General features: G+C 45.7%; 2 protein-coding genes across 2 annotated transcripts in view; one reads left to right on the top strand and one right to left on the bottom strand.

Annotated features, from left to right (window-relative positions):
* LOC8038485 (zinc finger MYND domain-containing protein 11) overlaps nt 1–16953 on the bottom strand; it is a 104203-nt gene extending 87250 nt beyond the window's left edge. The window contains exon 1 of the mRNA XM_042293116.1: nt 16879–16953. The gene's annotated coding sequence lies outside the window, so the exon portion shown is untranslated. The remainder of the gene's footprint in view (nt 1–16878) is intronic.
* Nucleotides 16954–18514: 1561 nt separating this feature from the next.
* LOC8038486 (ATP synthase subunit b, mitochondrial) lies at nt 18515–20022 on the top strand. Its single transcript, XM_002412650.5, has 2 exons — nt 18515–19106; nt 19667–20022. The coding sequence occupies exons 1-2, from the start codon at nt 18624–18626 to the stop codon at nt 19976–19978; spliced, it is 795 nt and encodes a 264-aa protein (XP_002412695.4). The 5' UTR covers nt 18515–18623; the 3' UTR covers nt 19979–20022.
* Nucleotides 20023–26326: the final 6304 nt, after the last annotated feature.

The following is a 26326-nucleotide window of genomic DNA, read 5'->3' as shown; positions in this document are numbered from 1 at the left end:
GCGAGCACGACACCGAATCGAACAGGGCAGAAGCGTAGCAGAAGCACGGAAAGGACCGGGAGTACTGAGCAATGTTAGGAATGAAGCGGGAGACGCCCAGGGTTGCCGCTAATCGCCAAGAAAACACTTTGCTTGGGCTTGAAGTGGACTTTGTTGTAATCAATCGACTAAACTCGTCATTTTGTCTTTTTTAATATATTGTTTGCTCCAGAAACACTTAAAAACAATTTATATCGCCAAATATTACTTTTTTGGCGTGAACATGATTTATGCGTTAGAACCTATAGCTACGAAACTTCAATAGCTGTAAACATCGTCTAAATGACGTTTACTCGCGCTATCTGGCACGGCAGAACGTTAAGGTCATTTGAAAATCCTAAGGCCTTTGGCGTAAAGGTCCTTTTAGGTGCCCGTCTGCCAGAGGTATAAATGATATTGTAAAAGGGGCCCTGCAATCATATTTAAGCGTCTACCTGTTTTGCGGTTTCCACGTCTCTCGGGGTTCGGGAAAGCAAGCGGGCACAGAGAGTAACTAAATATCGGTGCGTCATATTCTAACCGGACGTTAAGGAAACCTCCTCCACCTACGGGGGCGACCCGCGGTGCCGAAAGCGCGCGGTATATGACGTCTTTGGTCCTGGGCTTACTACTGGTCAGAGCCGCTAAAAGCTTCTTTTAGTCGAAATACAAAATAAAAGTGACGCGAACCGTTTCTATTATTGATGAAAGTAGTTTTTGTTCAGTATTTTAAATCAGAAAAGAAACAAATGCAGTTAATAAAGTACGGAAACAATTATGACCCGTCGACATACCCGCCACCAAGTGGTGGAAAAGGCGGCGCATACTAGAAAGGTGTAGTGGGATCAGGCCCCAAGGAGCGGCGAGCGTAGAAAGCTCCCGGATGTACGCGGCGGCGCTGCGGTCGTATGGACTAGAGGATTCAACCGGTTCCGAGCGTTCCCAAGGCATTCGGCGAGCAGCAATTGGCTTGCGATGTGTTCTTTTGGCAGTATGGCAGCGCGAAGTGACTCCCGTTCTGAACTGATCTTTACCCCGTGTTTGCTCTCATTTGTGGCCAATCAAGTGTCATGCAGAATTAGTGTTAAATCGCGCAGCAAATGCAATGCGAGCCGCCCTGGCTGCCCGCTTCATACAGCCTATCCAGAGCATGCTTTGGTGGCGCCCTCTCGAGCCATCGACACGGAGTGCGGCAGCCGTGAGCGCTCGGTGAGCTCACTACCCCTCCTCTAGTTCACGGCCACTCAAGCAACTAAGGACGTCATGAAGGAGGTTATTTTTGCCTGTTTTTTGTAATTTTAATTTACCTATAACTTTTAAAATAAAGCGAAATTCAAGAAAAGAAAAGCATCAAGCTACGTGTTATTTATTATGGTGTCGGAGTACTACCCAATTAATATTTTGCTACAGAGTCACGTATTTTTTTTAATAAAGCCAAAAAACACAGCTGCTCGAAACCGAAACCGAAACCCCCGCAACGCACGTAGAAATGTAGAGGAGAAAGTCAGTGGCGGAGGTTACGTGGCTACACCCCACTACTGTACTTCAAGATGTGTTGTTTTGTACATTTAAATGTTGGCAATTAGTCGTGAGTGCCCGTGGTGAATCCCCGTGATCGGCTCCGGAAAGAATACTCCCAAGATGTTGCGTGAAGAGCTGCCTCGCATGTTCTGCATCTGAAAGTGGCATTGTGCGGCAGAGGTGTCAAAAATGGAACCATATACCATTTAGTTCAGCGACGTATCGTCCACAACAATTGTTTTTTTTTTGTGTGTGTTTTTTTTCAGTGATAATTGTAAAAAAATACGTAAACATTGCAAAATGTTTGGAAAAAAATGGTACGCCCACACTAGGGATCGAACCCGTGCCCGCTGCGTGTGTAAAGGGGTATTCACACGAGGGAGAAATCCCGGGGATTTCTTCCCGGCACGCGCATCCCACGACGAAAACGTCAGGCTTTGCGATGTGCAAAAGCCTCGCGTTTTCATCTCGTGATGCGCGCGTGCCGGGGAGAAATCCCCGGGATTTCTCCCTCGTGTGAATACCCCTTAAGGGACGTCTTTCCACTAAGCTACTGAAGGAACTCTTTCGTTTGTAGTAATGCAGCCGGTCGACTGTATGTCGGAAAGTTTGCTGTCGATTTCCCTCCAGTACGTGCACTCCCGGCTTGAAGTCGGGCAGCGCCACACATTGGCCACATTCGCACCTAGTAAAGCCACCGTACGCGTGCGTATTCAACTCGAAGTACGCACTTCGTGCTTGATGTTTGAGCGAGCGACGTCTTCAGCTTCGAGAAGGGACGACGGCTCGACGACGTCTTCGTGCAATCGGCTTGCTGGTCGGGCATGTCGTACGGGATGAATATCAATTCTTTTGATCGGTCCGAAATTTCTCTTTCGAAGGAGGACAGAATTCTCCGATACCGTGAACGACAGTTTTGAGGTAGACGTCCCACGATATAGAAAGAGTGCGCATGCACACCTTTGACAGGCGCGGAAGATGCGCGGGAGCGAAGATTCCGAAAATTCCTAATGTGACGTCACGCCCCGGGAAGGAGGGGCTTCAGCGGCACTTTGAACTTTATTTTCTGCAACATCCGTGCACCAAATTAAAAAAAAAAAAACGATCTTGATTATTGTGATCCTGAAGGCCAAATGAACTTGATTTAGGTGTTTTTCCTCAAATACAGAACCGCTTACCAACTTATGTTTACAAACAAACTGGAGCGCCCCTAGCGGACGTCACCGGCGCCGCGCATGCGCGATGGAGTGTGGGCAAAATGCTCGCCGTCGCCCATAAACAAACCACTGAAATGCAATGTTGTCGGCGTCGGTGTGAGTCCCCGTGCTCTTTTTCGAGTTGGAATTGTTGATTCTAGGTCTTTCTGGCAATGTCAGACTACCTGAGCGGCCTCTGTGAAATTACTGAGGCTCATTACACTGTAAAACGTCGCGTGAAAAATGTGATATGCGGCGATTCATTCCGCGTGCACACCGCAGAGAATGCACGCTAAAGCCTGGTTCGTATTATGAGATTCCGCTCGCCATTTTTAGTCGCGACGTCGCTCAGGCTGCAAAAGCGTGAACCATAGCTGAGATGGTCGACGTCAATACTGAACATCGCAAGCAGAACTGGATCAAGAGGATCAGGCATAACAAGTCGGTGATGGCCACTGGTAACAATGATCAAAATCTCCTTTTGTCTACTTTTTACATCGAGCGTGTTTGCCCCAACCAACCCTCAAACTTCAGTTTCTTAAGTCTTTTTAGGCCTGCACTTACTTCTTATCACAACTACCCGGCCAACGTTTGGCCTACGGGCGGTGTCGTCTGAAAGAGCAAACGACAAGCAGAAACGTTTGAAAGAGCAGACGACAGATCGAACGATCAGGCGGCCGTTTGAGCTTGAAGACGCACCGAACGTAGTCCGCAGGTGGTCCGTTCAACTTAACGGTTTTCACGCGTTCATGTGGAACAAAACAAATAAATCTGATGACCACAAGTATCCGTGCACTCAACCCAAAGTGCTTCCCGCCCAAGCAATCGTGGTCAGACGGCGTCTGGTTTCCCCTTTTCACGGCACATATCCACGTTCTCGGACGAACCGAGCACATGAAAACTGACCTTCAAACCTTTCACGACTCTTTTGGTACAGCCCCAGTCGCGGCGTTTTGACGAGAAGGCAGGTTTTTGTCTGGTTCCTTTCAAAACAACGCAGGAATACACGTCTGGCATGGGGACTTCTGCCCACAGCCCCAGACCGGAAGTGCGCTCGACGCGCCACCACCGCGCCGTGACGTAATAGAGTTGAGTTCGGTTATGCACGAACTCATCTACCAGATCCTCGCGCTCGAAATCTGGGACCGGGCACTCTATGGCTACGTCATCGAACTGCCAGGCTTTGCGAGTATAGAGGAGGCTATGCTCCAAGCTTCCGGCGCGTTCACCGTCATTTCTATAGGCACACCATGGAACATGTCATTCGCAAGCGATAACTCATTGGTCACGAACGCGAATCCAAATATCCGTCGGCGAGTTGATTGTTAACGAGCGCATACGTCCGAGTGACGTAATTCTCGTGTCCAATGCAAGAGCTCAGCTGGGTTCGGCTGATGTGCTTGGCCACCGCAGATGCATCACAGTAAAAAGGCGGAGAGCTTTCGAAGAGAAAGAGGTAGGAAATAGTTCGCTAAATTTTCAAACTTTCGTACCGCAAAAAGCAGGCTTTTGGCTTTCTACCCTCTTTCTTCTGGCTCACTAACGATATATGCGACTAGTAAAATCCCCACCTAAAATCATTTATCCCAGCCCAAAATTCATTTGATGCTCCCTTTATGCGACGTTTGATCAGATTGCTATTAATTTCCAAACAGATAGAAAGTACGTTCACCGGATCGTCTAAGGGCTTTCAGTTTAACGCGTGTTTCATGAGTTACGCTAAAAAAAAGATTAGAATAGGTAGTACAGTCAGTACCACAGTACTGAGAAGGAAGAAGTACCTACAGCATAAAATAAATGTGCAACGTTTTCCGTGAAACTTGTAGCACATTACGCGATTTTTTAAAATATATATATATGAATTTGCGAAAACTTTATTTGAAACTGTGGAGTTCGATCTCCGTCTGGGGAAATCGAGGACTCCCAACTTAAATTTGGTCTACCTCGAAGGAATTTGAAATCTTCGGTTTTTAAAACTTAAATCTCAATTAAATTCGAAATTTTCTAACGTGATTAAGCTTTATTTGTCAATATACTCGAAACCTTCCAACTCTAACTTTCAAAAACCTTGACTTTTCTTCTTCTTCTTATTATTATTTTTTATTTTTTTACATATAGCAAGTTGCGAAAGTTGCCAACTTTTTTAAATTCAAAACTTAACAAGGTTCGAAATTTCCGAATCCTTTCAAACTCGACCTTCGGGAGGTTCGCGGCGTCCTAGAACTATCATTCTCCCTCTTGACAAGGCATGGAGATGCAATATTAAACAAAGTAATTGTAGAGGGAAAAAAAAAACAATTCCGCACGCTTTCCCAAAAAGCGTTAAACAGACTTTTTTTTCTTCTTTTTTTTTTTTCAAATGCGAGTTATTTAGCAGTCTTTGATACGATGCGACCCAAAGGCGTAATTGAAACTACATTTGTTTTCCCAACAATGAAAAGGCAATTCCTATTACCCTCTCAAAATAGTTCCGTTCGCGATGAGTAACACGCGCAAAGCGCCTATCGTCTTCCATACTTATGTTTCTACAAGGCGTTTTCTTTCTTAGACTATACAGTTAGGGGTACAAAATATAGGCGGCTGACTGTCACAACAAGCCGGATACCTACAATTGGTTAACTTCCTGATTAATGAAAATAAGTTTCAATTGGAAACTTGCTGAGTGTCATCGAGAAGCTCTAAGTGAATAAATTGTAGAAAGATTTGGGGGCATGTGGGAAGGGCGTTACCAGGCGCGCCACGGGCGCAATGCTGATAACAAAGCGCGGATGTGATAGAGACGCGAAAACTCGGCAGCGACTTTTACCCTGAACGCACCTTGAACGCAAGAAATGCAGGTAACGCAAAACTTGGCTGGAAAACTGAATTGGCGTACAGTTCACGCGACGTCATACTTCCCGCTAAATTTAGCGGGGGCACTGAATTAGTCTGTAAGTCCCATAACGTCAGGTCACGTGACATCCATTTTTCCGCTAAATTTAGCGGGAAAACTGCAGTCGTGTATAGGTCACGTGACACCAATTTCAACGCTGAAGTTAGCGGGAAATGCACGGACAGACGGACGGACGGACAAAACTTTCAGCGTTTCCACTCCGGTGAAGAAGGAAGAGCAGCGGAGCTGTACTATGTGCCGCCATCTATGAGCGACGGCGGCAACCAGACCACCGGCTTGCCGCCGTCGCTGATAGATGGCGGTAGCTGCCCAAAGGGTTGTGTCGAGATTTACTTGTCCACGGACACGAAACTGGGGAAACTAGCTGTTAACAGCTCCGCCGTAAAAAGCATTTCATGCTTTAATTTCGTACCAGGTCCTTGCGCCTGTTGCGCGAGTGGCAACTTTAGCGTGTCACCGACTCACCGCACCCTCCCAAGCGCTTCACATATTTCTAAAATTTACTTAGTCGTTTTCGATGGCACTCAGCAAGTTTCTGATCGGAATTATATTTTTATCTTGGATAATTAAAAAAAAAAAAAGATAATAAACATATATTCTTCATTTATCAGCAGACTTATCGTAAGAATTATTTCCTAAATGATGTCCCCCTGGCCGTATAAATCAGCCGCCTCGGTGGCTCCGAGGCGAGAGCGCTGGCCTACGAATCCCGGCCGAGGTGCCCACAATCTGACGGAGGCTTATTGCGGAGAAGGCGCCGTGTAACCGAGCTTTCGGTTGCACGTCAAAAGATCCCCAGGTGGTCGAAATTAATCCTGTCGTCCGCTGGGGCGTGCCAGATGCCCGCCGTTGGTTTGGCACGTAAAACCCCCAAATTTGACCGGCCGTATAAACCACCTACACAAACCGGATTAAAAAAGCTTTCGCAACATTTTTAACACAAATCTGTAACAAAAAAAAATGATATTTAATGTTAACACAGAGCACAACGCGAAGACCACTTGATCGTGTCCAGTTTATGAAGGATCATACTATTCGCTAAAATGTAACAAAGCATGGTCGGATGCGTAGCCAACGCGGAAAATGTTTAAATACTCGCCCGGTTTTGTGAACTCTATGTAGTGTAGCATTTCGTAAAACAAGGACAGAAAGGGAGTTGATACGAGACTTGTTGGCTAAGCAACAGTTCTTATATAATAATAAGTAACAAACGTAAAAAAAAACACGTTTATCAGTGTCATGAAGTAAGATTGAACAATGCTGTGATGTGCAGAAATGTTAAAAAACATAATGTACTATGTTTTAACCGATTTTTTTTTTTTTTTTGCGGAGACTTAGAAACGATTTCGTTTTGTCAAGATACGAGTAAGACACATGCATTTAAAATGCGGTAAGTTAAACTGGCTAAGGGCAGCACGATTTATAATTTATTTATTTATTGGTTCACTTTACAGTGAACCCATAGGAACAAAATCAACATACAAACACTCAGTGTTCGATAAAGTACATTTAAAAAGTACTGGAAATAAAGTACAAAGTAAAACAAAAAATTATGTACTTCAAGTAAAGCAGTAAGTACACCAGGTGCAAAGTACTTGAAGTACTATAAATTCCATGTATTTCCAAATTAAAACACAAATCATTTTTAACACGATCTTTCAAGATGCGCTTTGATACCCACATACAATTTGTGTTTGTTCATCTGGTATGCATTGCACAGGGGGTAATCGGAGGGAGGGGGGGAGGGGGTGCATCACTTATTTTCTGAAATGTTGCCACAGGGTAGTTGGTTCACTCTCACTGACGAACTATTTAACAGAATCAACTTATAACGCACTTATTTGTATCAGTCTCACAGCCACCATTACAACACTCAGAAAAATGGTCAGATGAGCGATGGTTCGTTTGCTCGTGTTTCTGGTGGGGGGAGAGTAGAATATCAAGACCAAATTTGAGGAATGCACTTTGAAGAGTTGTATTTTCCTCAGAAAGTACCGGGAAAACATTCTTTAAGTACAAGTACATATATACTCAGAGAATGTACTTCAAGTAAAGTAGGAGTTTTCTGCATTTATCTGAAACAGTACTTTACGCACATTTCAAAGTACTTCCCAACACTGCAAGTACTGAAGTGTGATATTTTTTTGAAGACTGTCAATGGTCAACGCAAGTGCTCGTAAATAGTGTGATTGGAAAGGTGGGCAGGTCACTGTGTTTTACAGCGTGACCTCACGCATGTTGGTATGTGAGGTTAAAGAAGCCGCATAGCAAGCGTATACGTTAGGCCGATTCTAGAACATGTTGGCCCCGTGTGGGATCCGGTTTACTATGTTTACGTGAATGCACTTGCGCGCATTCCATCTGTCGTTGCTCGGTTTGTCTCTGACCCGAGCTTTTTTTTATTCTAGCTATGTATCATAAACAGAGAAATTTTCGGTTCACCATAATTATAATCACCAAATTATATTTCACCGCCAAGAGATCACTCTTGTACATTTGGGCAGTATGCCGGACCATTTTTTTTTTCTTCTCAACACTTAATTTTTGTGTTTTATATGGGGGTGGTGTCCAACACGAGCGGAAATGATATGCTGCGAGAACGCTTATATATTTGATAATACATTGTATTGAGCGAAATACTGCCTAAGAAACGCCGCGGGTTTTTCTCGCATAAATAACGAAGAATTTATTGTATATTGCCTTCCGGTGTATAACCCCGAGGTTTGTTTTTTCTCCAAAATTTGCGTCGGGGCGTATTACACAACGATGCGACTTATATAACCTCAACTGCGGAAATTTGCCTAGGGGTAATATTTCTCGTTCGATTCGTTGACGAGGATACTGAAACTTGCTCTCGCTTGCGCATTTGTTGCCATCATGATATATGCGGGCTTTTCAATGCAGTTTCGCCGACCGTATTCAACCATATATATATATATATATATATATATATATATATATATATATATATATATATATATGCGTGTTTGTGCGCGCGCGCGCGCACAAACACGCACGCACGCACACATCCATCCATCCATCCATCCATCCATACATATATATATATATATATATATATATATATATATATATATATATATATATATATATATATGTATGGATGGATGGATGGATGTGTGTGCGTGCGTGCGTGTTTGTGCGCGCGCGCGCGATTTATAAACCACAAAATACGGTAATTGCATCATTGGTTATGAATATAGGCTCATCAGAATAACATTTAAATGAAAAATGTTCAATTAAAAAGACAAAAATAAAAACCAGTTGAAACTGTGTTTTGTGCAGGCGCGTGAGGAGTCTGTAGTAATCCTATCTGCCTTTTCGATCGGGAGAACAAATAATACGAACGTTTTCTTTTTTTTTTCTTTAAACCAGCGTCAGAAAAGTTTCGTTTCTCGGGGTTGATCACGTGCTTGCGTGTTCATACATCGGCAATCGTTTCGCACAAATTAATTGGCACTTCTATCGTTTTAAATACGCGTGTAGGAGACAGATCAATTAATATTTCACGCATGCGGTATAAGTGCACCATAAGGGTGAAACGCCTACAAAGTTCGAAGAGAATCGCCCACAATGCCGCGTTTGGAAAAATATATAAACACATATAGCGCCATTAACAACCAATATTATTTGGAACATTTCTTACCGGCGTTCATATATTGTTTCTAAAAATTTCTATATAGACCCTAATATTATCACTAAAATTATTGACTAGAAAACATGACCAATCCGAAAATGCACAAATCCACAACTTTCTTTTTTCTTAAAAACGAGAAGGGGGGGGGGGGGGGGCGGAAATTTTCATGAGTTGTTGAGATCATACGTTAGGTAATGCCATAAAAATAGTAAATGAACTCAAAATGTTCATCAGCCACCTTTTGTTAAACCTTATCTAAAATGACCCTTGAGTAAAACAAATTTAACATAAGACAAGCGAAGCAGCTGACGACCTCATTGATTTAATATACGATATATGGGTGTTTTAATATATGATATTTGTTGTTGTTGTTGTTGTTTTTTTTTTTTTTTTTTTTTCAGGTACTTTAATTAAAAACCAGGGGCCGAACTATAATTATAACCGAAGAAGGCTGAGTGGCTAACCTATATCAGTGAGCAAACTTTCCGAGACCATCGAGCAAACCGAGGTGCTCCGACAGGTCGGCAGCTTCTCCTAGCACATCGGTGCAAAGCGGGGAAGCTCGGCGCGCGCGCGCGCGCCAGTGGGTAGCAGAGAAGCCCGACGCGAAAAATCGCAGGATTCCGAAGACATTAATCATTTTCGCATCTTTCGAATTTCGAACGATTTTCGATTGCTTTTTCGCTCGTGTCAAAGCTGAGAATCTTACGCGCCGAACCAAAGAAGGACCAGGCCTATGGCACGCCCCAGCGGAGAACTGGGGGTTCGTTTCGACCACCCGGGGATCTTTCGACGAGCAATCGAAAACTCGGTTATACACGGCGATTCCTGGAGGCCGGGATCCGAACCCGCCACCTGGGGATTTGTAGGCCGGCGCTATGCGTCGGAGCCACACGGCGGTTTTTCGTTTATGTGTTCCAGTTAACTATCACCGTATAACAACAAAAAAATTGAATTTGACAACGGCATTGGCTCTCCTTCGAGTTGTTTGTTGGGGTTGTGTGGTGACAGACAAAGCTGAAGCTGCAATTACATAAAAGCAATCGGACCGGGTACGGGCTCAGGTTTATAAAACCTGTCAGACCTTGTCTGTACCGAGGAGGCTTGGGCCTAGATATTTCAACAAAGACAGTGCTGACACCGACAGGCATATACGGGTTTCGACAGATTTATTGACCCTTTTTATGCGGTATTGAGTCTTGAGAGCGGGCTGCGAACAGCGACGCCGATGTTCACGGTCTCCCTCGCCCTGTGGGATTTCCTGGTCGAGTTGTTCAAACGCGGCATCAAACGGAAGCAACAGAGTTCGGCGTCGCCGCCATTTTCTTCGGAGATCAAACCGCCGCAAAAATGGCCTCATTTTTCATTTGGAATGCGGGGCTCGTCACCCTGTACTATTAGGGAGTTTTCGTAGATGGTTCTGACTGTCCCGCAACGCTCTCCACAACCCGCTGGAACTCTACAGTCAAGGCCATCGGCACGCAGGCGCAGCAGTGACTTCTTCGTTGCGGAGGGCGGTGGTGGTTGGGGAGGGGGGGGGGGGGGACGAGGTCTACGAAAACTCCCCATTTCTCAATACAATGGACAGCAACGGACGCTACGACTTTGCGCTCAGAGGTACGGATTGGCGGCGGCAGCTCAAGCGTCCGTCGTGGTACATCGTTAGGCGAGAGTCGGGGAGTCGCCACTAAACGCACTCGACGGCATGCTTCGTCTTCGGTGCATGAAAAACAAAAAAACGAGAGAGGAACCAGGTGCTACAACGAGTGTAGTGCAAATCCTGCTGTAAAGGTCGCGTCGATCGTTCAAGTTGTAGCCCGCTGATGCGGTGATGAGCGACGACACTCGTGCTTCCAATGACGACGAGCAAAACAGTTGGCGACAAGGATGCTCTCCCCACAGCAGCTGGTGCGAGATTAGCAACGCATCGAGCGCACTTGCAGAGTTCGCTTCGAAAGCTCATTTCATAGAAGAGCGGCACAATAAAATATTTAACTTTTTTTTTTTTTAATTTGGGCGTTGGATCTCAATTATATCTTATTCCAAATAGCTTCGATACATTTAGGGGGGAAATTCTGAAATAATTATACTTCAATAAAATGTTCCTCGTGAATTCAGTGGAGAAACTAAGCGTTACAATATTGCATTTTTTTTTTGTGCAGGTTTAGTTTTAAACACATTATGTGTGATACGGAAGAATTAGCAATATATCTTTTGGACATTATCTGGTCACAGAGAGATCTAAACCAGTAGCGATATAGCTTTCTTTTTTTTCATTTTTTTTTTTTCAATACTCTCAAGCTTTATAGGTCATTCGAGGGAAAAGGCATGCGAGATGAGACAGAAAAGAAAAAAAAAAAAAAAACTGACACAGTAAGAATACAAAGCAAGCAATTTTCTTAAAAAATAATGAGTCCGGCATGTAAGCACAGGGGTTACAAGTTACAAGACGGTTTTACTCAGACGATGTTTCGATGTATGCTGACGTTTGACAATGACGTATGCCGACTTTAAAATTATGGTCAACTCATACACAAATGTATAAGGGGTGAATGAATTATTTAATTTTTAGTGAAGCGTTAGAATGATAAATTTTTTACAAAACGCATAAACGAGATATTTTACGAGGGGTACTCCGGCGATTTCTTCATGGTACCCGGTATGCCTGAAAATTTGCTAAACACACCAACAAACATCGCTGAAATAGTATCCCAAATATTAGGTCTTTTTTTTTTTCGCGAAGTTATTGAATTTAAATATTTTGGTCCTCACCGTGTTTTTCAAAGTGAAATTCAATACTGGCAAAAACGAAAAAGAGGACGCTAGCGGGAGGCAGGGGTTCACGCTTTAGAGTGTGGAATTCGTTTCCAGCTGATTCCAAGCAGCTTCATGGTGTCAAATGAAAGCTATGGAAGATCGCTACAGCCCCCGCACAACAGCACAAAACAAATGCTCGCCATAGTCACATTTTGTAGACTTCGACTGGCGAGCTTGCCTGCCACTGACGTCACGGCACTGAAAAGTGCGGGTTTATTTGAATGTTGGTCTTTTCACCATTTTTGTTTGTCGGTTTCACAATAACTATTATGAATTTCGCGATACTGTACTGAATAGCACAGCGGAAAGGGCAAAGGATTAAGAAAACATAGTTGGGGTAGCTAAAAAAATCGCCGGAGTACCCATTCAAGAAAAGGAGGAAGGGATAAAGTGGTTGTCATAGACGAGACATCAGCGGTGCGATGAAAGTTACAACGTAGAAAACGTGCGCCACAATTCTGCAGAGCTTCGAGGTTAGCCAACAGCAGGGTGGAGAAAAAAAATCAAGATGATTTAAATCGTGGTATAAATCATGATTTAAATCAATGTGCTTTTATCATAGTACTGCATCATGCCTCGAGATCGACACTCAGCGGAAAGCGAATAGCCATCGGTGGTGCCTAGCACGCTTACTTAGTTTGGACATACTTGAAACGGAATTATTTTGAGCAGCCAACGGAACCCAACCATTCTCTCGATATGCCCCGAATATTTTTATTTCTCCCCAATGGCACATCACAAGGAACGCAGACTGGGAGCTTAACCAGGAGGGACCCACCCTAGTTCGATATGAAAAGTTTGCATATGGCACAACACACGAATGACGTAAAGAGCATTTTTGACATTTTTCACCCCGCAGAGCACATCGGCTACCCATCAAAATTTACCAATATGCAGCTTTAGCAAGCTATACAGGTACTGGAACAAAGTTTGTTTGCATAGATAGTGCTATCCAGTGAAAAATCCTAGCAGTTCTGACTACCTGCTGACCCATGACTCAGCAATCGTGTCCAATCGTTTGGTGGCAGGTACAATTCAAATCTCTGGTTTTTGGTCACAGGCCACAATGACTAGCAGCTTACCCCCTGTTTGTAGCTCAGATTATAAAAGTAACAATCGTGTAGGAATTCATTCTGTTGGGTACAAATAGTCTTGATGATAGTTGTGGTGGCTGTAGTCTGAGTGGCACAAGATAATACACCCTGTGACATTCAAACTTCAGAAAATGTATGCACATTGTCTCCATAGGTCATCAAGCAGAAGAGAAGCATTCCAAAAAAATGATACCCACAATGTATGGCTTCTTTTCACTGCTGAACATTTGAAGAGAGGTTAGCTAATACATAGACACTAACAAGACAGCAATGAGTGCCTACAGTCAGAGACAGATTATGAGTTCAGGGGAAACTCCTTCCACCCTTTTCCACTTGAGCAGAGCAAATGCTGGAGAGGAGGTCGCCTCCTCTACAGCATTCTGATCAAGTTTATGGGAAGCATCTATAATTTATCGTAACGGAAGAACAAAATGGGTGGCAGCAAGCTGGAACGATGCACAAAGGTCACTAAATTTGAAAACAGATGCGAGAAGAAAATTTCCCCTAAGCACACGCAGCGTGCACTGGATATGGCGGTAGATATTGAGTGCTGGCTCGCAGGAGACTTGCGGTGTGTCCTTTGACAATTACAACGTCCTCAGCATACAGCAGCCGGCCAACATGGGAGTGCCTACGTCTGGACACACTCTGCAGATGGCATAAACTGGAATCGGTGAAGGTGAATGTTTTAAGCACACACACTTATTGGACTGGAAAAACGAAATGACATGTCAGACTCCTTCACAGCAGTAATTGTGTTGAGGTCCGAATGTCAAAATCAAGTCAAAATGCAGCTTATGGCCGTGTGCATCAGGAAACATTTCAACTAGGTTTCTGAAAAATGCATACAGTGCAATCCACTTATAACAGTACCACATATAACGATATACCGCTTATAACGATCAGTTTATAGTGTTTCTAGACTAGAAACAACCACTTTCTAGTCCAGATACAACGATAATCGGTTATAACGATTGCATTTCCGGGTTTTCTGGTTATCGTTATAAGTGAATTGCGCTGTATAACCCAAAAGACACACATTACCATACTTCACTTTACCCAGAATACATACGTTACCACAGACTACACGTCTAAAAGTTGAAATTTTTAATGGTGCAGGCTACCTAAGAGTGCGGCAGATACAAGGATTTGTTTCTCCAAGATCGTACATCATGACAAGATGCGACACATTTTGTGAATGACAGCTTATGTTAATAATGACTTCTGTACGACAAGCATTTTTGCATGTTAATACAGCAAGCATTTTTCAACATGTGCCGTGTAGGATAATTTTTTCTATGCGGCGTATACTACAGCCTGCATAGAAAGAGGAAGCTCCTACCACCCCTTTTTAAACAGAGTGAATGCTGTAGAGGAGCCAACCTTCTCTCTAGCATTCACTCTGCTCAAATAGAGAGAAGTGGAAGGAGTTTCCCCTGAATTCTTAACCTGCAAATGACTATAGCCAGTGATTGCTGTCTCGTTAGTGTCCATGTATTAGCTAACCTCTCTTTCAGACCACAGCAAGATAAAGCCCGAAAAATATGGTAAGTCTTCAAAAATGCACTTAGCCCAGAACAAATGTGTTAATTAACTCCTTGGGTTTGACAAAACATTGGCCTTACTAGAGATAAGCATTAGAAGAAAAAAAAAGGGGCGGCATCACAAAAGTACTGACCTGATGCTTTCCCGTGGCCTAATCTTTTGCTGCTACCACCAAGGTCACCATGCCACCGTTCAGTTCCAATAATCGACCAAGCAAGTCAATCTCGTCGTTGCTGCAAGCGGCACTCTTACCAATGTAACACCACGCTCCTCGTCGGAGCTCCAGAGACAGAATACATGCCCATGACACAGATATATGGTGTCAAGGGCACTGTGGAAGCTATTGGGGAAATCATCAGCTATATTATGATGATAGGGAGAGATTTCCTGTTCAGTAGAATCAATCAAAAATGTATCCAAATTTATCATAGTTATTACTAACGGCAGATACGAATAGTTCTCGGCATTCATTTTATTCCCCGATCGTCATGAAGCGGAAGAGTGTACCTGCACGTGAAAAATTGTCGCCATAATTGTGGGATCTGTTTCGAGTTTTTCTCTACTGTGCATGTAGAAATAGGATGTCCATTAAAGAAAGCATTGCTACTCGTCATCAATTGCCCTTTTTCTACCGGTGCTTGCTATAATCCCCTCTTGGGGATAAGCAGCTTTAAATAAATAAATAAGTAATGCGCAGTTTTACCAAGGCTAGAGGTAGAGGACCGTACCACCTGCAGTTAGACAGATGGGAAAGGAGGAAGCCTTCACAGAGGTAGAGTCCTCGTCACTTTACGACGCCTCTGCCACCATGATTTTTAATACGGGGAGATGAAAACTGATGTCTCTCATTGGCATCAAGCGGCTTAGCTTTACCAACAAGATATAAAATATGTCGCATCACGACTCTCAATTGGGCTATTTGTCGTATGTGCACCTTTTTCGTCCTCGTCTTGTTTGTGCTGTATTTATTGGTTTTAGGGTATACAACATAAGGCTAGACTGAAGGAACATATTTCCATCTAGTCTGGCCAGCAGTAATGCAAAATACGCCAAGGCAAGCAAGTGTCTTCATGCTTGATATTTGGCATTAAGATGCCAAAACGTAAAGCGCTTAAAGTTACGACTACTTGAGCTGAAATATAGTAAGCTTACACGAATACAATCTGTGCACTGTGTCAGTAATAAACGCCCAGGATGATACCGAGTTTCAATGCTGGTGAACACAACACGCGCGCCGTCGTGTTTCAAATGGTGGAAAATATATGAGCCACGAGCACGATTTTATAGAACACTACTCGGGATAACATCTGTACGCAGTACATTTCGAAAGAAAAAAAAGAAAAAAATATTAATTTGTCGCAGACTAAACAAGCGGCAAGTTGTACGCGTTTAGCCGATGTAAATAAACGTCTTCGGAGGTTTATCTTACGGCAATTTCTGGACGCTCTAGGAAAGTAAAAAATATCGGGGCAAATAACTGCGATTCAACCCGAGTTACAACCCGAGAAAAAAAACAAAAAACGACACCAAGTTGGATGTACAATGCGCAGAAAATACGCGGAATCCTTAATGTAACCCCTTCAACTAGAAGCCGTGTACACCGAATGCTTTGGAGGACCGTTCAGAGGACTTCGCGGTTCGGCGAAATGCGAGATCGGAGCCCCAACGATAGTCGCAAGCGGACCGATCGGGCAGTCCGAGGTGGGGTTAATACCTTCTTCTGGCCGCGGCTGTGCTAGCAAGAGTCGTTCTCGGCTGGAGGCCCCGCCAGCCCCGCCTCCCATCCTCACACTGGGGCCCCCCGCTGGAACAGCAGCGCGATCTTCCCTTGGGGGCTCGCCGTAGTGCCCCAAATGATTTCCGGGATCGCGGGCGAGTCGGATCTGTGCAGCGCTAGCACGCGACCGACTGTATCCAAGGGGTTTCCAGGGGCCCCCGATATCGGTGTGCGCGTTGCGCGTCAACGAACGGCGCAACAGCACTCGGCGACTCGACCAGGCGGGCAGTGCGTCGAGCGGCGCGATCCGGCGGTCAGCGTGTTCGAGTAAGGGCACGGTCAAGAGCGGTATCTGGATCCCGACGCAGTGCTCGCACTCGACCAGCTTCGACGTGCTTAGAAACGGGATGGTGACGACTTACGTATTTTTTGCCGAAGTCCAAATGGCGAAAGGTCCGCCAGCGAGCGAGCGAGCGCCGGAGTTCCGGACGTGCACAGGAACTGGTTACGTCACCAGATTGTGCAGCCCCGCCGCCACGTTGCTTTTTCTTTTTCTTTTTTTTTTTTGCTTTTATTGGGGGAGTGCCAGCCAGCTCGGCGCTCGGCGGCAGCTTCGGGTGCATGCATGGTTGTGCGCATAATGTTCACGATGGGCAGGTACCAAGGGTCAAATCGGCCCTCTAGGGCTATCTTCGCTTGTTGGTTGGACACGGCAATACGTGACATTTTTGTCGCGTTTACGAAGATATTGTGCTCTTCTGGGTGACTGGCTAGCAGGCGCGTGTACGGCAGCCTAGCACGTCACCCAGGGTGCAAGTAAAATATTATTTTAATATTATTATTGAATTTCTTGGTAATGTCATCGGCAAGGAAAGGTTACAACGTAATAAATTACATGACAACATCATTTGAGAAATAAATTGTTGTTCATGCTCATTTGAAAGCGGACGTCTCGCGCGGCAAAGAACAACAAAATAAAATATATGTGCCTTTTATTAAGGAAGCAAGTCCTTCCTGAATTATTTCCATACTGCAAATAAACTACCAAGGCTACCAAGCTGCATATCTGATAAAATAAGAACAAGACCGAGCGCTGATCACCGCTTGGACACGTAAAGGATTTTTTCTGAGTCTTTCGAGATATGGATAGCCAAACCTAAACAACGCCAAAATATAGATGTCTCGCAGCTTCTTCCGGAATGGTATGGGAGCTCCCAAACACATTCCAAGTCACACAGAGCAATGTACGTCATACGGGACCTAGGAGGAGCTGTTTCCAGGGTCACTCCAGGGGTGCTATGTTGCGCTTTTTGGACTCCCAGGAGACTAGGGAGAGGGAAGTGACGTCAACGACACAGCAAACGCAGATTGGGTGTTGATTTCGTTTTCTTCTGTCAACATCCAATCTGCATTTGCTCTAGTCGTTGACGTCACTTCCCTCTTCCAAGTCTCCTGGAAGTCCAAAAAGTGCAACATAGCCCCCCTGAATCTACCTAGCAGCAGAGGCACGGTGTTTTCTGTTTTCGCACAACGCGCCACGATGTTCTTGCATCTCACTGTGAAAGTTCGGTGCCAATGATTGCATGTGGCTTTAATTATTCCGCAAATGACCTGCATTCTGCTGACCGCGAATGCAGTTTGATTGATGGAAGTTCAGCGTCGACTGTCGCTGAAATAAGCGGTTGCACTGCGGCAGGGCCCTTCTAGAGGAGGCGGATTAAAAGGATCGGTCGAGGCCGGTGCCGCCGGTGCCTTCCAAGTCGCTAAACGGCTGAACTTTCATCGAGGTTGTAAACTTTAATATTCCACAAAGGTGTGCAGCGCAAGGGGCACAGATGGCGCAGCACAACATCATAATACGCATTGGCTGAAGGCTCACAAAAACTTCAAAACTTTTATCTATCCATTCATCTCACGCATTTATTTATTTATTAATAATAAAAATATACAAAGAACAGGCTCAAAACAACAATAATACTAACATTATTATAATGTACATTGATAATTTGAAATAGACAAATAAATTCCCAGTCGGACTTTGGCAAGTGAAGCAAGTGGCATCGTGGGCGCATCACCCCCTCAGAGGACGTTTGGGGCAAAGCGGTTCTGTAATTTTTCGGGGGCCAATTTTCCTGCTCGCGTGTCCTTCAGCGACGTCCGAAGAAGCATGCTGCGCGTCCTAGCTTTCAAGCAGCTCCCGAGGGTCTCCCGCACGCTTCAGCTCGTCCCAACAGTGGGTACCGTGCGCTGCACGGGCACGCAGTCCCTGACGAAAGATGGCCGCGAGATCCTGCACCTCCCCAACGAGCCGCCCGAGCGCGACCTGGTCAACTTCCCGCGCCTCAAGAGGCCCCTGCTCCCGGGCAAGGTCCGCATGGGCGTCTTCCCCGAAGAGTGGTTCGAGTTCTTCTACAAGAAGACTGGCGTGACCGGGCCGTACCTCTTCGGCACTGGCCTGCTCACCTACCTCTACTCCAAGGAGATCCTCATCATGGAACACGAGTTCTACGCGGGGATCACGCTCGTCATCATGGTCGTGTACATCGTCAAGAAACTAGGGCCGGGCATCAGCGCGTACCTGGACAAGGAGGTGGACAAGGAGGAGGCTGACCTGGACTCGTTCCGACAGGGCAACATCGACGGCCTCCAGGTAAAGCCCCTCGATGCGTTTCTGTTTGTCTTGCAAGTAGCGTCAAATGTGCCACTGCACGACGCCCGTGTCTCATGCGGCCTTGGAAGCGAAGGACGGCAGAGGTCTGGATGAGCATCTTACCAGCGTGCGGTCGTGTATTACTACTGCGTGATGCACGCTAGAGACCTCAGGCTACCCGTGGTACTGCTCTGGCCGCATTGCTCATCTACAGCCGAGACACCAGACGCACACTGGGGCTTATGAATAAAGTTTGGTTCACATGCTTGCGACCGCTTACAACCGGAGAGGCGAAAAACCGGTTTTAAGCCCCCTGCGACTGCTTACGGCCATATGTGTAGAAGTTTTAAGCAGTTGCGAGACTTAAAACCAGTTCCTACGCTCCAGTCAGAAGCGTGTGATCCAGCTTTAACTTCCCGCCGTCTAAGCAAATGCATGGCACCATTTTTTTTAATGGCAGCGGAGCACTCGCTTGTGGCACATGTGTCTCACCCTCGTGCGCAACGGTAGACATTGGCGTAACACAAAGCGTGAATTTGATCGAGAGGCTTTACTTCCAGGAGGCCATCAAGAACGAGGAGCGGTCCCAGTGGCAGGCCCAGGGCCAGCACATGCTGTTCGAGGCCAAACGGGAGAATGTCCAGCTTCAGCTCGAGGCCGAGTTCCGCAAAAGGCAGATGACTGTGTACAACGAGGTGAAGCGGCGGCTCGACTACCACCTTGAGGTGCAGAACATCACGCGGCGCATGCAGCAGAAGCACATGGTGGACTGGATCGTGAACAACGTCGTGAAGAGCATCACGCCGCAGCAGGAGAAGGACACTCTGCAGAAGTGCATCGCCGACCTCAAGGGCCTCGCAGCGACTGCCTGAGCGAGCCTCGCCCCATTTAAATAAAGTCCGTAGTAGTCCCTGGCCACCGGTCTCTGCTACATTGCACCAAGCGCCCTATAGAGCCCTAGTCATACACCATACAAAACACAATGTTCGCTGCAGAAGCAATGACAGTATTACCTAGGGACATGCCTCAAGTGCCTTCGAAGCAAGTTTTCTTCATAAACATGTACACTTCGAACTAGAACAATTTTTGTAGAAGCAATGTTGCAGGACCTTCATTCAAGGAGGAAACATGCCTCGAATGGTATCTGCAGGAATGACTACAGAGCGGACATCCTTTTCCCAAGCTTGACACAATTCGGTATCTCGTGCCAACTGCAATTGTAGCAACAGTGGCACAGGACACACTGGTTTTGTGCTTGCTCGAGGTGCAGCTTGTTATGTGCGCCACTGTTAGTGTGCCGCAAGTTGTTTCGCAGTCCTGGCTTCATGGATCACCCCAACGAACGCATGGCCAACCATGGCAGTTCAGGCCTTTCTTTGGCCTTGGGTCTAGGGTGGTTATAGCGGCATTTCTAATTACCAGATTTTCTGGACTACAAGTTGTGCCCTTCTGTGAACGGCCACTTGCCCGAAAAAGCTGGCATATAAGTTGCGAGTCCTTGCGCAGGGTGTGGCCCTAAGAACAGACTTGGCACACCCTGCAGACTTTGAATTTTATATCAAAATGAGCATGCAAACACTGTCACAAGTTTTATGTAATTTTTGTTTTTAGACTCGACTAAGGGTTTTGCGTCCTGTAGCGACGTGTCATCTGCACACTGGTTTGAGGACTTGCAACCAGATGGCACAATGAACGCAAAAATGCCATAGTAAAGGCTGGCGATAAGCGGGATAATTGCAATAGCCGTGCAACAATTTCAGTGCTTTGCTTAAATAATTTGGGAGTTGGTGTCCCCACCTTTCTGAAGTAAGGAACAAGAAACCGCTTCTGCCTGCATGTCTAGTTTTTATTTTAAAAATGGACAAGAATTAAGGTTTTCGGCACCTCTCAACTCTTTCACCAACTTCCGAGTCGCGTGCGTTGTGACGTCAATCAGGGTCGCACAAGGTTCCAGTGAAGCTTTCGCTCTAGAGCCGTCGGTGAGCAGCGAGAGCTCATCCGCTCACGACCGCGTGACCATGTGCTGGCCAGCGCAGTGCGAACAATATGGTGAAAGAAGGAAAGTCTCGTCCGGGTCCGGCCATCCCAGTCTGGGTCTGCCCACGTCCCCCTTTGGCTCCTGGCGGCTGTTCGCGGTAGCAGATAGAGCTTACGGTTTTGTGGGACTAAAATAGATGGCACCTCTAAAACTCCGTATAATAAAGGCTTTGTCGATGATGCCAGGTTTTTGACGCTAGAGCACTATATAGCTCCTATGGAGCAGAGTAGCGCAATTCTTCGATCCACGTGTTTCGCCGGCAACATGGTCGACAGAGCAGCGCGGCGCGAGTCACGTGGTACTCGGGGTTCCAGGAGGCGGCCGGCTCGTTCTGTGGGAGAATACATGGAGATCGACTCAACACGGCTGATTAGAGTACAAACGCCAAGTTCACACTTTTCGAAACTGCTCTGTCGTGAAGTTGGTAAAGCACTAAACACTTTATCAAAGTTTTCATAACATTAGATGTGTGTGAAAATTTTGAGAAGGCAATTTCCAAGGCAATGGCGTTTGAAGCAGACGATTTTTGTACGCAGCGGAGAGGACTTCCTGGGTTGGCCGGAGCGGGTCACGTGGACGGTGCGACGTCTCTGTGACGTCACCGCGTCGTCTGCTGCGTGATGCCACTCGGGGCTCTTACGTGGCACGCAACTTAGCGCAAATTATTCTAATGTTCCTTTATTATGTCAAAAACTATTGACGTTCCGTACATATCCACAATATTGAAGAAACGGCGATTTTCTCAAGTTCCCCATGCATTTCAGATCGAAGTTGAAAAGTCGCCGAAAGATGGCGTTCTAGATTGCACTACTCTGCTCCGAAGGAGCTATATAGTGCTCTATTTGACGCTTTTATATTTATGTTGGAACGACAAGATATACAGAAAAGTTACCTTTAATTGAGCAGGTATTCGCACAACTTGCTATCTTTCTACAAGACCCCCATTGACGTCATGCAGCGTGGTTCTCATGGCTGCCGCTCGCTGCTGCAGGCCGGGGAATATTCTAATTTTTGCCTCGCAATTACGACATTTTAAAAGAAGGAGATGTGTTTTCTGCCCTTTGTGACAAGATGAACAATGTCAAAAGTAGAAGATGCCAATTCTTTCAACGTTAAAATCGTTGCACAGCTCCTTTAAACTAAATGATCGACAACTATGTGGGAGCGAGCTCGCAAACCAGTGCGCAGACGACAAACAAGCCAGTATAGGACACGAGAAATCGACGGCCACTGTTTTTGCCCCATCTTAATGATTTCACCACATCCAAGTTGAGCTTCAAAAAAAAAAAAAGAGTAATATGTTTTGCAAAACAACATTGCGTGTTCAGTTTTAGGTATTTATGTACATTTTAAATTCAAAATTTTCAAGGTGTACCAAATGTGCTGGTTCTTGGCGACACATGCTGTACGGTCAGCAGACCGTTCTCAGACCACTGGAAAAACAGGACTTCAGTGCTTGCTTTGTCGTACATATTGATACAGCGGCGAAAGTTCATAGTGGAATCGGCGTCTGGAAGGGGAGTTGCACTACCAGTGATGGAAGCGGCATCTGACCTTTTATGGCAGGTTCTTTAGCAGGCAAAATATTAGTTCGGTGCCAGTGGCGTACCAAATTGCTTTTGAAAGGGGGAGCAAACAAGACCGGTCCAGAGGGCAATGCCCTTGGTGTTCCTTGGATGCTGCTGGCAAGTGTTTGCCCTGCCCAGTGATTGCTGTTTTAGGGGGGGGCAACACACATGCCTTGCCCCCCCACTCTGACAGAGAATTGGGAGGGCAAGTGCTCCCCTTGGCCCCCCCCCCCCCCCCCCCCCTTCCCCCTCCCCGGTGGTACGCCCATATTTGGAGCATATGCCAACATCCGTTAGCACATCGCTTCAAAATAAAAACGTTATTGCATGACTAAATGAGTTCCTCTACATTTACAATAATGATTGTGGGTTCTCTTCGATACTGAAGCACATTACCTATTATTTTTGTAATAAGAATCAGTAGAGAGTGAGGAACACAGCGCCTTTGTTTTAGAAACAATGCTCTGGTCAGAGTAGGTTTCATTTACAATGGGTACTAAAAAATGGTAGAAAAGTAAATCATAGCACAACACTTCAAATGGGACCTCTCTCCCCTCCCCCCTTTGCACTCGGTAGTTTATTTAGCCTGCAACTATAATTTTAGTAAAACGCCAGCAAAATCGAGCCCATCTGCTAACAGGTCTATAAAAAAAAATGACTCCCCCAACTTTTCCGAACTTACCGAACTAGAGACTCTAATATCATAAACTGCAAAAACCACCACCCACAAATATTCTGGAAGCCAAGACCCGTGCTCTAGATGTGAAATTGTTCTTTAGCAGCGTTGGAACCACAGTTAAGTCAAAGTTTGCTGTTGCTTTGAGCAACAGACGCACGGGAACTGCCTTGACCGTATTTATTCAAACAAACTTTTTTTTTCTCTCTTTCTCGGCAGGTTTTTTTTAATATTAAAGATCAACCTACAGTCAAGAGCAAAGAAGGTCGACCCGCAACAAGCCTGGGCACAATTTCCGTGCTCATTGCACTGACCCAGCTGCTCCCCCGTGCCAGCCGCTGCTCTTAGCACTCAAGTGCAAAGCGGGGAAGCTCGACGCGTGCGTGCTGGAAAAGCGGTGAAGGTTGGCGTGAGCGGCGCAAGTGCCACGGTGCACTGTAGCCACAGCAAAAAGGCATGTGGCGGACATGATGACCAAGTGATCTATTCAGGAGCGCAAGACCCTGGTTGTGTCTTTTCACAGTAGCCACCATCCTACTATCTTGCTAAATTTTCTCACTTTTAGCTCATGACGGCGATCAACCGGCCAGCGCAGCTGACAAGCAATCTCTCTACTTTGTTTCATATTAAGTCAAAACGCACACTGCGAGCCAATGGGATCAATCAGTCAGATAGCTTCAATGTGCAACATGCATCATTTTCCTGTATGTGTTCATTGCCTAAACCAATAGAGTGCAGCGCAGCGCATGTCCCGTGACCTGCGCTTTTAGCATGTGCGTCTGGGGTTGTGTGCGTTTGAGCCTTCGACTGTGCTTGGACACAAGACGAAACAAACTATACGGTCAGTAGGGCGGCGTGAAATATGTATTTGCACCATTTCCCTTTTTTCTTTCTCCAAATAAAATCAATCAACATTAATATGTTTAAATTTTTCTTTCTTTAAGTCCATCTTGGCACAGGTGTGGCACAACTCTTGACAAAATAGGCATTTTGGTGCAAGATGTACCAGATTTGGCACAAATGGTGCAGGTACCGCAGCGAAGGCTAGAAGCACGAGCTCATAGCTTGGGCAGCTGACGTTAATGCACGAGAGCTTGTGCTGCCGAGATGTGCCCTATAACAAGGAGCTTGCACTTGTAGCCTTTGCTGCGGTGCATCACAAGGTGAAACAAGTATAGACAATACACCTTTTCCACGCAGCAGTCGCCATCTTTAAGGCAGAGTGCAGTAGATTAAAAAAATTTTCTGTTCTCACAATGACACAAAAAGGTGTTCTCGTTTAATTAAGGAACAAAGTGCTACACATTCTTGTTGCGCGTCTCCTACATTTTTGCACCTTCACCAGGCTGAAATGCTTCATAATTATTTCTGTCGCTCACACCCTATATTGAAGTCCCTTGGCCTACAAACTGGTCTAAAGATCTATAAACCAGCATTTCAGTTGTATATTTTAGGACGTTTTGTAAATCAAAACTGATTGCGATAAAATTCCGAGCAAGCGCCCACTGGAAATTTCGAGATAGTCACAAGCAACTGGGATATAAACGCCTGTTCGGTCTGCAGGTGGGGTACGGAGCAGGGTCAGTACTTGCGTGGCCTGCACATGCAAGATATGCACACTAATGTCATCAGGAGCACTCTGTGCAGCTTGCAATCTGCCAGCCCTCCCTTTCCTGTGCTCCAGCCACGACCTCGTTGGCAATTCCTTCTCTCGACTGCCATCACGCTCACACCGTTCTTCACAAGCCGTTTGACCCCGATCCTGCTAAAGTTCCTCGTCTGTCTGCACCTCTCAAATAGCGTCGCAGTAAGTATGAAATTCAAATTTGGGGGTTTTACGTGCCAAACCTACGACGGGCATCTGGCACGCCCCAGCGGAGGACTGAGGATTAATTTCGACCACCTGGGGATCTTTTGACGTGCAACCGAAAGATCGGTTACACGGCGCCTTCTCCGCAATAAGCCTCCGTCATATTGCGGGCACCTCGGTCGGGATTCGAACCCGCCACCTGGGGATCCGTAGGCCGGCGCTCTCGCCTCGGAGCCACCGAGGCGGCTGTCGCAGTAAGTATGGACGCCTTCCTAAACATTAGTTACGGAAGGTGCTTAACAGATTTTTGAACTTGCTTAACTTAACGGGCCATGCGCTCGACACTCTGCGTATGGCAGATTCGGAGACGGCAATGGCGTGCAAAGTGCCGACGCAGAGACTACCAAGTCGACACATATCTGCATGTTTGTCGACGCAATTTCTTTTAGAAATAATGTCATTAGTCATTTTTCAAATGTTTCAAAAGTAGAGAGTTGGCACTTATCGGGGTACGGGCACATGCTCGGCATTTATTAATTTTAGGATGGCGCCGGCCGCCCATTTGGTGGCCAAGGCACAAATGAAGGCTTGAGACGTCGCAAAACCGTTTTTGAGCCCAGGGTTTAACGATTGAAGCAAAGAATTCGAAGGTCAGAAAATTTGAGCTTACTACGTCGAGCAGTCCCGGAACTTTTGAGCTTGTTACGTCGAGAATTTCAACAATTTTCGCACTTCTGAACCTGCGAAGTTAAGAAGTCTGACGCACTTCGAATCGCATCTAGGATTTCAGGACAATCCATTGTGAATAGAATGGTTCTAGGCCTTTAAGACATGTCTAAGTCGGAATCTACTTTTACCTGCTCTGAAGACTTGGCAACTACTCCAGATTACCGCATTGTGCTGACAGAAACATGCGACTGTGCAAGTTAAAAGCAACCCAAGTATATTCGAAGTACCATCGCTGTCCTTGCAGACAGACTCCAAGCTACAACAGGCAAGCCAATCACCAAGCTGGCCAGTCAGGTGGTGGCTGCAATTACTTTCACCGCAACTAGGGTATACATTACCCCAGCTGCACGAAGTGCGCAATTTCAAGTAAAATTTGCCAATCTCCGCTTACAATTATGA

Source organism: Ixodes scapularis, unplaced genomic scaffold, assembly GCF_016920785.2.
Source record: "Ixodes scapularis isolate PalLabHiFi unplaced genomic scaffold, ASM1692078v2 PGA_scaffold44__24_contigs__length_19508400, whole genome shotgun sequence".
In the NCBI taxonomy this organism is placed as follows: Eukaryota; Metazoa; Arthropoda; class Arachnida; order Ixodida; family Ixodidae; genus Ixodes; species Ixodes scapularis.
Note: the sequence above shows the minus strand (reverse complement) of the source record. Positions and strands in the feature narration are given on the sequence as shown.

Coding starts and splice junctions, on each gene's coding strand:
- LOC8038486 (XM_002412650.5), top strand. CDS start 18,624: ATGCTGCGCGTCCTAGCTTTCAAGCAGCTCCCGAGGGTCTCCCGCACG. Junction 19,107..19,666: donor GCAACATCGACGGCCTCCAG/GTAAAGCCCCTC, acceptor CTTTACTTCCAG/GAGGCCATCAAGAACGAGGA.